The following is a 15,322-nucleotide window of genomic DNA, read 5'->3' on the forward strand; positions in this document are numbered from 1 at the left end:
TTCTGATTTAAAAAAAACAAAAAAAACTGCATAAGAACCTGTCTTGTACCTTGTTCAACCCGACAGCCTCTTCAATTTCATCTGCTCTGGGTAATTTTTTTTTTTTGAACTGTAGGTTGAATTATGATTATATTACAGAATTTATACAGCACTATAAAACTTTCATCCCTAAAGGGAAATTCCATATATGAACATTTGTATGACTAACTTTAAACACTTGCAGTATTTGCAACTGCCATGAGGTTTGTAATGGTGGCTATTAATGCAGATTACTGCTTTCTACAGTAGCATAACAATGAGCGCTGCTGTTATTTTCCTGGGCTGTGTTGAAGTCTCTTAACATTCCATTAAGTATTATTGGCCTCATTACAGGCTCAGAGTGGGCTGTTGGATTGTTTACTTTTGAAATATTTTTATTAAATACCAGACCTATCGGCTTCCCAGAACGGCTCCATCTTTGTTTCCCTGGGCTCCCCTGGGAGCCCGCCTCAAATATTCCCCGACGTCCAAAAGGCCATCGGGGAGCTCCAACCCCTGCCTGCCTTTATCTAGGGATTTCCTGGGGCACAAGATCCGGGCAGGGGGGGGCCACAGCCAGAGGGTATTCCCAGCATCCTGCACCTCCTCCCCCCTGTCATGATCCTCTATCCAGGGTCCTTTATGTCCGGTCCCCCTAGCTGCACGAAAGCAGCTCACATACCCAATTTTCGTACCTCTGCTCCCATACAGCAATAGCGCTTGTGTTCGAGTTTAGATAGGGCATGTTGTTGATGGCTTTAATTAAATGTATTAACGCATTTGTTTCACAACTAATACCCTAGTGCCCTGGTCATTCGTGATTTTATTTCACACCAAATGTCTTAATACATCACTGATTAAAAGTCTTTAAAACATGTTGATGTTTTGCTTAAATAAAACAATGTATTCCGCCTCAGCAATTGCTTCCGCCTTCCAAGGTTACTATTTTGGCCGCCAGCGTAATAAGTGGCCGAGCGGCGTCCCCGGGGGTGTAAAGACATGCGCTTTAAAACTGCCAAAATAAAGTTCTCGTCACCATTGTTTTAACCCGAACCACAAACCTGTTTACAGGCTGTGGCCTCGCTACATTTTGTGCACCAGCTCTTCTTCCGCTCCGCATACTGTCCTCTAATTTCAGTGTCAGTTTATTCCTGTTTCAGAAGTGAATAATGCCAGGGACGTGAACAAGACAATGAACGGTCTAATTTTGTTGTGACCACACACTTTAACAGCATATAAGTAGATACCAAATTCAAAAGTCCAGCTCGTGCAGTGTGGAACGAGTGCTTCAGGGCGTTCAAGAACAGGATCGACACATGTTCAATAAACGTCAAACTTGAAGGTAAAATACCTCAATGCTGAAGTTTTATTTAAGGTTAATCTTAAGTAGGCATACATTTTGAACATTTTTTTCCTTTAATTATTTATGTACATCTTTGGAAATTTGGAAAATTGGAAACTCTTGAGCTTATCGTGAATTCTTGACTTATTCAGAATGTTTTTTTTTTTGGCCTAAAACTTGAGGGCTACACAATTCTTTCAGCGAAACAGACGATGGAGATTCTTAGAGCCATGTTGTGCGCCTTCTTGGTGGTGAGTGTAACACTGTCCAAACCCGTAAGTATCTCTTGCTTTCTACAATATGCAACGTGAGCGAGTATGCGTAGTGTATTTTAAAGTAAGTATGCATGTGCAGGTGTGTCTGAATTGTGGAGGGGAATCCTCAGAGTCCAGTGACTCCGACTCATCAGAGGAGGCCCCTCAGAGCACCCAGCCCGAGCTGGGGGAGCCAGAGGTCCCCAGCTCCATGGAGGAGACGGACCCTCCGGAAGCCGCGGCCCCGCTCCCCTCCGCAGAGACAGACCCCACCCTATCCTCACAGGACGCCAGTCCCTCAGCCCTGCCGGACACCGCCACCGAAGACCCTCAAACCTCCACCGATATCGACCCGCTGCCTCTCGTGCTCGAGAGCGATCCTTCCCAATCCTCCCTGGGCATGGAGATTTCCCAGGACGTGCCGGAGACTGACCCGTCTCACGACACCATTGGCGCTGACGTCGCGCATGTTTCGCCAGACACCCTCGCCCCAGAGTCCTCTGTGTTTATGGAGACGGTGTGTGGCGACGGTGGCGTCGGAACGGAGAGACCACACATCAAAATCACCACATTCCAAGGGTTCCCCCAGGGCGCCGCCACTCCCCTGTCTCCGGACATCGTCGCAGCCTCGCCCCGGCCCGCCGCAGCCACGGCTGCCGTACCCGTTTGCTTCACCCTCCACATCACCACCCCCGCACCACCCCCGTCTAGAGGAGACAGCGTCTGATGCAGCTCGAACCTCACTAAGATAAAAATGCTGTTCTGCACTCATATCACCTTTTATTGTATAATAGCTTCTACCATTTAATGTCCATGTATTGCATTCAGTCAATTGGCTCTTGTTTGTTTTTATCTTGATTTGATCCAAATGGTATCAGGGAAGGCTGATGTGTGATAGATGTTTCACTACATTGGGTTGGCGGCTTCGTACTTCAGTAGTTTTTATGCTGCCAAGGAAACCGTGCTTTTGTACAACCATTGCATTGTTAAAACTGACTGTTAAAAATGAAAAATTTGAGAATGTAAAGTCTTCGGGATCCGATAAAAACCCTGGGTAGAGCGGGAGGGGAGGGGCAAGGCTGTGTTTTGAGTCTACCAGTTCCTGGGAACCCAGCTGATTCATATCAAAGTCAAGTCCAACTGTGGAGATATGCTGTAGTGTCGACCATTGAAAATTTGGGGGCCTGCTGCTGTGACTGATTCAGAGGCCAGAAAGTCATAGTAAGAGTTGGGGGGGGGGGGGGGAACAGCAAATCTGCCTCTAGATTTGACCATTTGTTCTTTCAGACACCTTTGTTTGCCTTGTAGCATCTTGAAATAAACTATGAAACCTTATTCTGTTTCTAGAGTATTACTGCTTTCCATCAAAACAATAGTCAGTGTCTGCTACAGTAGTGTCACAGCATTGGATTCCACATCAGTAACTTGAATTACAACATTCATACTTTTTGATCAGTTGAATAAATACATGAAAAAATTATACATGATACTTAGATTGGTGATTATTCACTACAGTCCTGTTTATTTCACACAAACACTTAAATGTATCATAACCTGCAGAACAGAATTAAGCAGAGGCTATGAAAGTCTGTCGTCCAACTACAACACTTTCTGATCCAACTTGTTAGAGATTATTCAAGGGACTAGATTTGACAGAATAAGATAAGAGTAATTAAGTCTCACTCTGGCTGATTTAAAGTATCATTAAATACATAACTTACAGTTTAGTACCATTTATATTTAAGCAATACTTTGTACATTTTTGTACCAGAGTTTGACAAATGAGCAATAGGATCTAGGTCAAAGTGCAAGTTTGTGAGCTGGCTTTAGAGAAAGGTTTTAATAGAAATTATGGGCCAAACTATTACACACATTGACAGTTTTAAGTATCTGCTTCTGTCAAGAGTTGAAGAGCGCATGGTTATTTCCTTCTGAAGCATCTCATTGGTGGTCAGGCAATATTTGAAACTTCAAAATGTGTGCATTTTAGTGCCTTTTTGGTTTTGTTCTTATTGTTCAGCTATATTCCGTTTATTAGTTATATTTTGCACACTTCTCCGAGCCTATCCAGGGTGTCTACAGCGTAAACAAGTACTTGTTTAAGACTTGTTAAGACCTTTTAAATACCACTTTAAATTAAATTACACACCAAAAGTGAAAATACAAACACAAAAATGGCATCATCCTAAATTATATTTATTATTACAATATTTGCATAACATTTAATATCAGCGGACAATAACCATTTAATCATTTTGTGTTCGGGAAAAGTGTGTTATGCTTTACGGCACAATGTCACTTCATTGACGTTTGGCTCCAGCTTTTTTTTTGCCTGGTAAAATATATTTAAAAAAATAAAATAATCATTAAAAATAGGCCAGTGGTGCGCCAGGCACCTGCACATCAGCTGCCGCATGCCGGTCCTCGCATTCATTGCGCCACAGGGTTTGTTTCACCCTCTGACTCACTTGCCGGCCGAGCACATCTGCATCTGCACCGGCAGCAGGGGGCAGCAAGCCCCGTCCCTGCCCGAGTCCCCGCGCCCTCTCTCTCCCTGTGATTCCCCCGGAGCCAAGGACTGAGCACTCAGCCCACAGCTCTGGGAAGTGGCGAGGTCCGTGCAAGGGACGCTGTAACCTTGGTGTACAATAAAGCTGCGTTTTTAACATCACTAGTTATTGTTGGACACTGGAGTTGGAACAGTGGCGTAAAAGTGCAATTGCACTCAGAAACTGTAGGGGCGCCAAATCCCAAACGTTACATCCAGTCGCGCTGCTTTAACCACAAATAATTGTTATTCGCAAGCCATTTGTCGTTAAATTTGCTTTTTTTTTTTTTTTCATTTCCATAAACTAACGGGCAGGTTGGCTAGCAAGGCCTTAGTTTAACAGATTAATTGCGTCACTTGACCTAAATGGGTAGAGTGGGCAGAAATAGGGGCATTGCATGCATACTGAAAATTCTCAGTGACATGTTTAAAAAATTTAACATTTAAACATTTGACCCATCAAATCCGAATTTAAGACAATTTAATACTTCTTAAGGCCTTTTATTAGTAAATGTGTATTTAAGACATTTGAAGGACCCGTGGCCACCCTGCGTCTCTAATTAGAATTATTTTAGAAACACTGGACTGAGGGTCCCTTTGACTTATACATTATAAACTTTGTCTATACTCACAACAGGTTCTCGAGTAACCACACATCCCCTTCACTACTTCACACAAATGGTTTTTGTTGTATCTGCTGGAAGGAATTGTTGACGTAAATGAATGGGAATAGAAACTTCAATGGCGATTCTACGTAACCACGAGGTCCAGATATTTCAGAGATCAGAACAGAGTTCACAAAGGAGAAGATATTTGGTACAAATGTGACATCACAGGTGGAAAACAATGGTTTTACACAGAGATTTAGTTTCAATTACAAATTAGTGACAATGAACTGCGTTAAGGCTTTTGATGCATCCTCCCAAAAATCCAACTAACAAATCTCGCAACAGGGTCGCAAAAACGCATACGGGTGCAGAGTTTGGGAGGCTGTGAGGCCGAAAACTTTCACTACTGTAAAAAGGAGTTCTGGTTTCACGAGACCAAAGTTCGACGATATTTTAAACAGAAGAATCCCTTCACCATGGCAAAGGTTACTAGTGAAGCTGAAGCATATCAATCTTTGTCGTGAATTTTTTTGCCGTAGCCACGGAACGTGCAAAATAAAACAAGAGTTGAGTGCAGAGTGCACAGTGTCTCTGTGTGTTGGAGTGGGAGAAAGGCAGAACGTTACTTCTTTTCATCCCAAAAACAAGAAAAGAAAAAGAGTCCTGATTTCCATGCGAGAAAAGGGTGCTGCTGGTACCCGCCAGGTTGTTGTGAACAGGGAATTATTTAACTATTGCAGTCAGCAGCTCAACGTAAAAGCAAAGTTCAAAGACCTTGTAAGTGTGGAAGTCAGCACCATATCACTCTGGCTGCTGAACTGCCTCAGTGTCCGTCTCTGCCTCAGTGTCTTCTTCCTGCTCCTCTTCCTGCTCCTCTTCCTGCTGTTGTTGTTGTTGTTGTTGCTGCTGCTGCGGCGGCTGGATCAGTCCTCCATCCTGGGCCGTGTTGTAGGAGCCGCAGTCACTGCACTTCATGCCCAGCACGTGGAAGGGCACCGTGCAGTGCGCCTGGCAGTCGTTGCAGATCACCTGCAAGCGGGAAAAGAGGGAGAGCGCAATCATCTACTGCACGACGTGAGGGTGGGTCAAAGCCTCGAACGGTGCATCCAGAAGTTCTTCCTATTACCGTTTTATGACATTTAAACAGATGCCTTAATCACTTTCGTTAATGCTTTTTTCCACTCGGTTTTTACTCGGTTTTCAACAGGTTTTTGGAGATCGTCGAGCAAAGCCCCAGATCGGAGGGAAATCTAAACGTGCTACCGTGAGCGACAAGCTTGTGGTGTGCACTGTTCAAAAACGCGAGCCGACTGCTCGGTGAGCTCTCGCAGACGCCGACGAGATATTAAGCATGTTTTAATATCTGGTCGTATATTGAGTTGGGAGTGACGCAACAAGCTACAGCTAATGACAGCAAGCAGAGTGGGGTTGGGGAGGTTAATATATTTCAAATTTTAATTCTGCTTACATTTGTTTTGTTTTTTTTAGTGATCGAGAATCTCATAAAAAAAAAAAGTAGAATCCTGTCCCACGTATGGTCGCGTCATTTCCGGTGTCACTTCGAGTGTTTTTTCATGACAAAACGTAGTTTGGAGCCCCTACAGACTAGTCTGGGCTTCTTCCTGGTGGAAGATCTTGTAACATGTGGCCCCCTGTCACTGATCAGTCATGTAGTGTGAAACCACAACGACCTCGAGATTCCCGATCATAAGACAGAAAGTTGTGTAGTGTGAACAGTACAGCGATCTGACGGCTTCAAAGTTGTGTAGTGTGTTCATGGCATAACTATCTTGTCAGCATGTAAATATTCACTCAGCCAATGCATTTAACAAGAACTAAATAACTGTTTTACATATGTAGTAACACTCTAAATGAACACATGCATTGGAATGCAATATTGAGTAAACGTAAGGTTGTCTCGATCTGAAGGAAAGGTGAGACAAGAAAAATCGAAATATTTCTCGTCTCTCAGCAGGGAATCAATGGGGACAGGGGGAATGTTTTCTTCTGTTTTGGCAGTTTTCAAAAGATGGAAGACGTCCTTGCAAAAACACCAGATTTTCTTTATTCCATGTTAATGTTTTGGTCTCAAGGGGGCCTTCGTCAGAACATATAAGCTGGTGTGATGTTCTGACCCCATGGGATTTGAACATCAACCCAGAATAAAGATCGTTCTGTGGTTTTGCAAGGAGGCGGGGGAGTTCTTACCCCCCCCCCCCCCTTTGATTGTTAATTTTTTCTCCACTTCACCTTCTGAAAGGCTAGACAGGCGTGCAGATACTTCCTAGTGCTCTGTTTCATCATGGCGCTTCCTGACTTCCACATACAGTTCAGTGAGTTTGCATTGTTATTTTTGTCCAGCCAGATAATGTGACGACTTCAGATGACACAACATCCAAAACTACTGGAGAAAATCAGCGATGGTCGCTAAATCCTCACTGTTTCAACATACAGTAAAGTGCAAAAGAGCTTTTGAAAGGGACAAAGACTGAGAGTTTAAAAATCAGTAAAAGTTGTAAAATTAGATTAAAAGGTATATAATATGTAACTGTTCCACATTAAAATGTCTAAAAAAGACTAGACCTGTGTTATATATTTTGTTGAGTGTGTAATTCCATTATCCCAAATGTTTCGAATAATTTTCAAACCAAGAGAAATCTGTAATTTTAATATAGGAAACTCTCAGTTTCATTAGGTCGCCTGTCAATGGCGTCATATCCCCTTTACTTGCTATAAGTTCAAGGGAGTGAGGGAGCCAGGGAGTGAGGAGAGGACTCACCAAAGTAGCTACCGTAAGCCACTGTAATGTTCTATTGTTTGTATTTCTCTACTATTACTCTCCTAACTATTGTGTGATGGAGCATGATTTTTTTATTGCCGTTTGCGGCACGTTCTGACACGGAGTAAGACATGTCAGATCAATTTTCATCGGCAATGGTGCAATGAAGACACTCCCATGATGCCATGGTACTTCACAACATCAAACTCTGTCTTTTGTTCTTGTTTTGATTGAGAGACCGTTTTAAACGCTCCTCCTAAATCCTTATCATATTAAAACAATCAACAACGCATATAAATCTCAGCCATCTTCAAATAGAAGACCTAAAGGTTTGACCATTCTCATCCCTAACACCCTGAATTAATCCACCAGCTTCAAACTAAATGCCCATTTACACTCTGAACAAACACCAGGACACAGTGAACAAAATACTGAAACAAACAGGTTTGTGTCTAACCTTTACTGTGGCGTCCTGATACTCGGTGGGCATTGGTGACTGGGCTATCTCCTTGTCTATCTGGTCCCAGTGGTCCTCCATGTCCCATGCAGAGTGCATGCACTGAGGGCAGCGGTACACGCTAAAGAAACAAAGGAGAATAACTCTGGTCAGCTCAGTCATTTGATGAATTGTAGCATCATTTAGAAATCTATACCTTAATGGTTAATGGATTCTTTTAAGAAATAAAATATTAAAAAATACTTGAAAAACACGTACCCAGTTCTGACCATGTCATCAAAGCATGTCCTAAAGAGGAAACAATGAAAAATGTTAATACCTCTTTTCCACTGCACAAAAAAACCTGGCTTTTGTCTGATATTTATTCCCGGGACAAATGACACTGCAGTAGTCACGGGTGTTTATCAGCTCCGATCCGCAGTGATGGAAACATGTCACCTGGGTAGACATGATAATCTTTGCCCAGTTTACAGACATTGGCGCATAAATAGACAGGAATATCGGTGTATCATTCGATCAGTTAAAATCCAAAACATAGAATCCAAAATCAAAATAAGAAGTTATTGAGTTTTTTTCCCCCCACAAGGGACCATGAAATGTTTTGAGTGTGGGGACTGCTCTGGCATTCATTCCTGGGGTCCCGGAATGAATGCCGATTGTAACCTTTCCCATTAAAGCTTCTTTCACACATGCATCGGGACCATGCCCGAATAACGTCCGGACCTGATTATACGGAACATTGTCCGGAGTTTCCCTTTCACACAGAGCAAAAATATGTAAATTGTATGTATCAGACGCATTTACACCACCTGGAAATAGCCTGTTTGGTTTCCAAGAGGGGTGGAGCCTGGGTAGAGCCTGTAGGAGGCAGGACGTGACGCAATAACGCTGCAGAGTTTTACAGCACACGAGGCTACCGACTTATAAGTAGTTGGGCTTTTTTTGCGTTGATACTCCATGTACTTGGAGTAGTCGGGGTAATGTCCAAGTCAAATGATTGAGACATTTGCATTCAAACACACAGCTCATCCGTGTAATGTCTGGATAATTTCAGGTTTACAGTGCATGTGTGAAAGCAGCTTAAGCGACAAAAGCCAGATATTAGCAGGTTTTTTCAGCAGTGGAAAAGTGGTCAAAGACTGCAACTGTGATAAAGGTCTTAATAATACAGTTTATCTAGAGCTGGGGAAGTGAACATATTCATAGTGTGGTGGTACAGGTCCATCGGAAGCCATCTGATATATCCCATCACCTACATTATAATACCTTATTTTCTGTTTAATTCCAAGTGGTAATGCTCACATATACAGAAACATTTTCCCAAAATCTACATTTGAAGAGATAGAATGGAATCATACTTATGTAGGAGATGGCCACAAGGAAGAACATGAGCTCCTATTCTGGAGGTGTGGATATCCTGAAATGTTTAGAGGACAAGTAGGCACTTAACCTGGAGATATGACATATTTCATTGATCGAGCAAGCGTAGAGCAAAGATATGCCAAACACCATGTCATCAAAAACAATAATAAATATGGCTTTTGGCAGCAATACATAGGGTCCAGTTTAGTTGTGTTAGGTATGTATTACAGTTTTCCGGGTTCTGTGAAACGCAGCACGAGTTCCAATTTTCCGAGTTTACCTTGAATGCTGCAGTTTTTTTTTTTGTTTTGTTTTGTTTTTTTCCACTCTTTTCATAACATATCTTTACTGAATGGCGATGTGACTTGGTCGGGTCGCACAGAAGAAAACCTGTCGTGATCGAGGCAGAGGGGGAGGCTGTCTTTTTATTTTATTTTTTTTAAGCGTAGATTTAATGTTTTGGAAAGAAATTGAAAATAGATAAATTGTGTATAAATAAGGACATGTACTAACGTCCGGACCAATCACCGTGCTCTTACGTCACTAAATGTTGCTCTTGTGTCGTTTAGTTCAATTGTCCCTAAAGAATGGTGTTTTAACAGTAACAATCCTTCCTGGACCATGCACTGTGGACACAAAAGAAAGAGATGACTCCTCCAAAAGGTTCTAAGAACTTCCTGCTGTGCGAAAACGCATTCTGTGACCGATTATATAATTTTCTGGGTTTTGTAAAACACAGCACAAGTTACAGTTTCCAAGTTTCCCTTCAACGCAGCGTCGGCTCGGGTTGTCTGTCTGTCTGTCCGTCCGTCTGCCCGTCTGTCCATCTATGTGGCTGTGAACGCTATGCAGTCCACAAGTGGCTGGATGCGAACGACTTCCGAGAGACGAAGCTTGGACTTATATAACTTCGGATGATGATGTCACAAAGTGCCCCGCTCCTCAAACTAATGAAATCATGGCAACTTTCTTCCACTTCCCATAAAATTACAATGTTTTTTTTCCCACAAATTCCTGCTCGAAATGTACATTGTACTGTGTACTGTATTGTTCCAACTCGGACAACAAGACGTCTGAAACGTCGCGGTCCGAACGAGAACTCAACCATGTCTGTTTGACTGTGGTTGCCGTGTTCCAGACACTTTTAGCCTGGAAAATGACAAGAAGATGAAGAATAATAAAAGCTGAGCATAAATAGGGTTCCCTATTGTGTGGGCTGGAACCCTAATTTAAGGTAAAAAAGGTTCTGCCATTACCTCCATACACACTGGGCAGTTCTGCCGCGAGACATTTTCAACGCACTGCAAAGGAGTTAAAATGATGAAAGATAAAAATTATTGTATTAATAATGAGCATTTGCTTATATGATATAATATAAGAAGTGGCTATGGACGAACACTCACCTTGTGGTTTCCCTGCAGATCCCTGGCGAGACAGAGATTACACTTTTCACAATGAAAATATTTTTCTCTGGGCCCGATCCTGTGGGTAACAAAGCCACAGTTATAACACAGCAATGCAGATAATCCAACACAGAATACCAGCATCGGCATACAATTTCAATATAGATTACAAGCACAAATGCCAGGTTGTGATGTTTACTTGTCAGCCTGTGCTCTGTGTAAATTAATCATCCCTGGATTTCCACCAGGAATCAGATATGGTTTAACATTTATCAGCTTTGGAGTGAATGGTTTTCTGTTCAAAGACCTCATCTCACGCACAATGTGTAGAACCACCTGCCATGCACTGCAGTACACATAACATTTCTCTAACTCAACAAAGCAGAACTACAAGATAGCCAGACAGCCAATAGATAGAAAGAAAAATTCTGGGGCTTTTTGCCATGTATAGTTAAGAAGAACGCTAGTCTAGACATGTTTATTTCCGGGCTAAATAATGAAAATATTGTCTCTGCATTTGAATAGACAATCAATTCAACTGCTGTTTAACCATCTATAAAAAAGTTTTCACCTGCATATTCCACAGGGTTCACAGTGGTACTGCTTCTTATCCTTGTCAAACAGGTGGCATATATCACAGTAATACTCGCCAAACTTCACATTACACTGCTGGCAGATCTGCTGTGCCTGGGAAGAATAATAACGGTAAAGGTATATTAAAAACATCACATTTGGAACACATTCTTCTCCATGCCCATCTGAACATCAAAAAAGTCTACAGATTTTCTAAGAAACACTGTTACCTGTTGGATGGTTTGGCAGTGGGAGCACTGCACTTCTCGGACCATGAAGCGGTCCATCTCATGGTTCTCCTCTGCATCGTGGCACAGTCTGCACACATACAGATTCCCACAGCAAGGCGCCTGACAGAGTTTTGAACCAAGAAAAATACCTCAAACAGAGCATTTCATGTTTAATAGTCACACAAGTAGTCTGTTGGCACTTCTGAATGGGTAATGGATAAGGATAATTCCTCAAATCCCACTTAAAAAAAGATAAATAATGGAAATGAGCGCTTATGTTGCGAGATGGACGGGATGGACCCCTAAAAAATATCTGCGGGCAGCAATACAGAGGGCCCGGTTTAGACATGTTAGGTACGTATTACAGATTTCTGAGGTTCCAAGGTTCCATAATCTGAGGTTCCCGAATTTGCTCATCTGTGATTATACATGGGGACGTTTTGGAGCGGACCAGGGGACCAGACGTCACTGCAAATCACCGATACTTTCTTTAACCGCTCTCAATTTGCGGGGACAGGCACCGCGCCGGGCTGGGGTTGGGAGGAGGGCGAGTTCAAGGTGGTGTTTGAGGAAGATCCACCACCTGGCTGGAGAGTGCCGTGGCACAGAGGAAGCGCCGGTGCTCCTGCTGTACGATTGGCTGTTTGTGTCACATGTTTGTTTCTCTGCTCTGTGCGATTGGCTGTTCGTGTCGTGTCTTTGAAGGTAGAGGAAAACGGACTCTGTATCGAAAATAAATCTCATAAATTTGTCATAGGTATCATGGAAGTTTCTATCATGAAGATTATCAAGACCGTTTTTACCGCCCAGCCCTAGTTCCTCCAAAGTTCTCAGAACTTCCTGCGGTGTGAAGATGCCTTTTGTGACTGATTGTAGTTTTCGGGCTTTTAAAAACTGCCGGCATGAGTTACAGTTTTCTGAGTTCCCCTTTAACACAGCATCGACTTAAGTTGTCGGTCTACGTGTCGCAAGTCGCTGGACGTGAATGACGGCTGAGAGACAAAGTTTGGACTATAACTTTGGATAATTGTTGTCACAAAGCGGGCCGCTCATGAAACTAATCAAATCGCCTAAACGTACACATTGATATTGAAAAGCTCGAACGACAATACGTCTGAAATGTCCCGGTTCTAATGAGACCTTAACCCTTGTCCCATATACTTTAAGCCCGAAAATCACCAGGAAAAAAAAATCCCAGCAATAACAATTGGGATCCATAATAATGACAAACACAGTTATACGCGCTTGTTACATTTGAAGTGGTTAACAGGAAAGGGGTGTGCAGTGGGATCGTTTTCATGCCAGAAAAAAGGTTGGGAAACCCAGGTTATTTATCACTTGCACAAGATGTGAATGTCTGCCCCGGTTTTCTTTTTGGTTTTTTTAAATCGTCATACGAAATGTGCTTAACTGTAAACATAAGGCAAAACTCTAAATGTGTTGCGGCTTGTGCCGCATTAACCATGTTGTAACTCATCGCCGTCATCATTTGACGCATCAATTGATTAACAACTACACACACGCCAAGCTGCCCCGTGAGAAGATAAGACTCAGCTCGATGTAAACCAGCTTCAGCCTTCACTCTGTTATGTCCTGTTAGCGGTGATAACCACCGGGTCACACTAAGGCTTGGAGGGACATGTGGGGAGAAAGGATCCTGTCAATTATATTCACTTCTACGGCTAATTCCACGCCACGTGTCACCACTCCTGCCCGCTAGTCTTAAACAAGAAATGTAATACGTGATACATAGTTTTGTGCGCTTCCTCACACTTTCCCCACCCGCTTGCGAGCCGGCCCCCGCTAGCTTGGTGCGACTGTTAGCATGTGTTGGCAGCGCGGCTGTGTGCAAATAACAATAATACATAATATCGTCAAACATTTTACGACGATGTCCGACGGCCAAACGTGACCACGGCAATACGGTGCTGCGGTGCGGAAAACAGCGAAACGTTCTCACTTTCAGCGAACAGCTGCGGACGTAGTGCTCGCACCCGGCAGGAGAAGCCATGTTCACCCGTTCGGTTGGTTCCCCGGGCTCCGCAGCCTGTCGCTGCTGCCACACCGCGGCCTGGCGGCGAAGATGGGCGCTGCTGCGCCTGTTTGCGTGATGGTGTTTATTAGTTGGTACGTGGAACCAACGGCCTACAGATATTCCAAAGCCATCGGACCAAAACAAACCAAAAGCGACCCCTCTATATGTTGGGCCAGCTCGTTTAAGGGTATGTGTTGTGACACTGTGTTACATCAGGTGTGACCTTATCCTCAAAGTTAATGGGACGCCGGTGTCAACGTTTTAAGGTCATTATTACAGGATATCCCCATAAGAACCGACGTGGATTCCTATCACTGACGTTCCACTGTCCGCTGCTCTACGTGACTGGATGTTGACCTTAACTCCACCTCTATACCAGACAGGGTTTTACCAGTTCAGCTTGTTTACTTCTAATGTGTTGATTTCAGCTATTTGTTTCCAGCAGTGAGTGCAAAACGCACGCCAAACAACAGGTTTTCAGAGATGACCCCCAGGAGCCCCCCCGGGTCCAGACATTAGACATGAGACAATTATATACGATCACATCAGCGAAGGTCATGTTAACGGCACGCTGCTTGTGTGAAAAGGTGTGTGTTTGTTTGTTTTTTTGCAGTTGTGAATAGTAAAAAAAAAAAACAACTAGTATGCATCACTGGGGATTACTGCCAGATGTCCACTATTCCTTGTGATTTACGTTATGTCCACGTAATTGTCCTTGGACGACGGTGATAACCTACATTCTTGGCCTACTAAGCTGCTTTGAGGGGACTTTACTAAATTTGCCCCGCAAATCTTGCAAAGAATCGTCACTGACAGGAAACCAAAGACGTGGGCTACAGATGGCATTAATCCCAGTCCAATGCCAAGAACCTTTGGCGACATCATTCTGCCATTAGGCCATTTCAAAGGCGTTTCTGTTTAATTTGAAGTGACGGGGAGGGGAATGGCCAAAACTTCATTTATCATTATCATTTGTACTATATATACCCATACTAATTACTTAACATGTGAATAGAATTGCATTTCTATAGTTCTATATTTTTTCTATATTAATTTCTGTTTTGTATTTTTCAGCTATCTGTGTATTTTTTTTATTTATAAAAAATGAACTTTACTTTTTTATTCTATTTTATTCTATTTTAAAATCGTATTATTAATAAAGCGAAGACTTTTTCTTATGCTAAGCGTCTGTGGAAACACACCAATCCTCACCATGTCACAATCCTTGTGTACGGTATGTAAATGTTCTGGCGATAAAAATAAATTCCCCCTAATCCCTCATAAACATTTAAACACTAGCTGCTAGCCCTCTGTTATTCAGTGCTAGTCTCATTTACTTTCTAGTTACATTTCAATATCATTTTGTCCTCTTGATTTGGTCTTAATGAGGCTAAAAGGAGTCCGTCCTTAAGGAAAACGTCCATGAGTGTGGTGGAGGATGTGTCCCCTGCTTCAAGCTGTTGCCAGTTTTATTAGGCCCAGCTCGAGAAACAGATGGAACGTGTTGTTTTGGTGGAGCCTGTGCTCTAAAAAACGTAATTATTCTCCCTAGAGGAGTGATTAGTGAATACTGATCCTGCTCATTTTATACACAGGAGTAAGAGCATTAATGTTTCTTCTCATAGGCTCTATGAGAGCTGAGAGCAAGCGCTGACACCATATCTCAAATACAATGCTGCTAGGTAGGTAGGTAGATAGATAGATAGACAGACA

The 15,322-nt window shown here is 42.8% G+C and overlaps 1 protein-coding gene across 1 annotated transcript; it reads right to left on the reverse strand.

Moving 5' to 3' along the window:
* Positions 1 to 5,007: 5,007 nt before the first annotated feature.
* On the reverse strand, positions 5,008 to 13,595 carry rchy1 (ring finger and CHY zinc finger domain containing 1). Its single transcript, XM_080003674.1, has 9 exons — positions 13,535 to 13,595; positions 11,575 to 11,694; positions 11,343 to 11,458; positions 10,772 to 10,850; positions 10,625 to 10,669; positions 9,365 to 9,423; positions 8,265 to 8,294; positions 8,007 to 8,127; positions 5,008 to 5,799 (listed from the first exon to the last, which is right to left on the reverse strand). The coding sequence occupies exons 1-9, from the start codon at positions 13,583 to 13,585 to the stop codon at positions 5,572 to 5,574; spliced, it is 849 nt and encodes a 282-aa protein (XP_079859800.1). The 5' UTR covers positions 13,586 to 13,595; the 3' UTR covers positions 5,008 to 5,571.
* Positions 13,596 to 15,322: the final 1,727 nt, after the last annotated feature.

Source organism: Zeus faber, assembly GCF_960531495.2.
Source record: "Zeus faber genome assembly, chromosome: 7".
Taxonomy (NCBI): domain Eukaryota; kingdom Metazoa; phylum Chordata; class Actinopteri; order Zeiformes; family Zeidae; genus Zeus; species Zeus faber.

Bases quoted from the DNA above. Each gene is read 5' to 3' on its own strand.
- rchy1 (XM_080003674.1), bottom strand. From the start codon at position 13,585: ATGGCTTCTCCTGCCGGGTGCGAGCACTACGTCCGCAGCTGTTCGCTG. The intron at 11,695-13,534 runs GTGAGAACGTTT...AAACTCTGTCAG, and splicing joins TCCGCAGCTGTTCGCTGAAA to GCGCCTTGCTGTGGGAATCT. The intron at 8,128-8,264 runs GTACGTGTTTTT...TTGTTTCTTTAG, and splicing joins GATGACATGGTCAGAACTGG to CGTGTACCGCTGCCCTCAGT.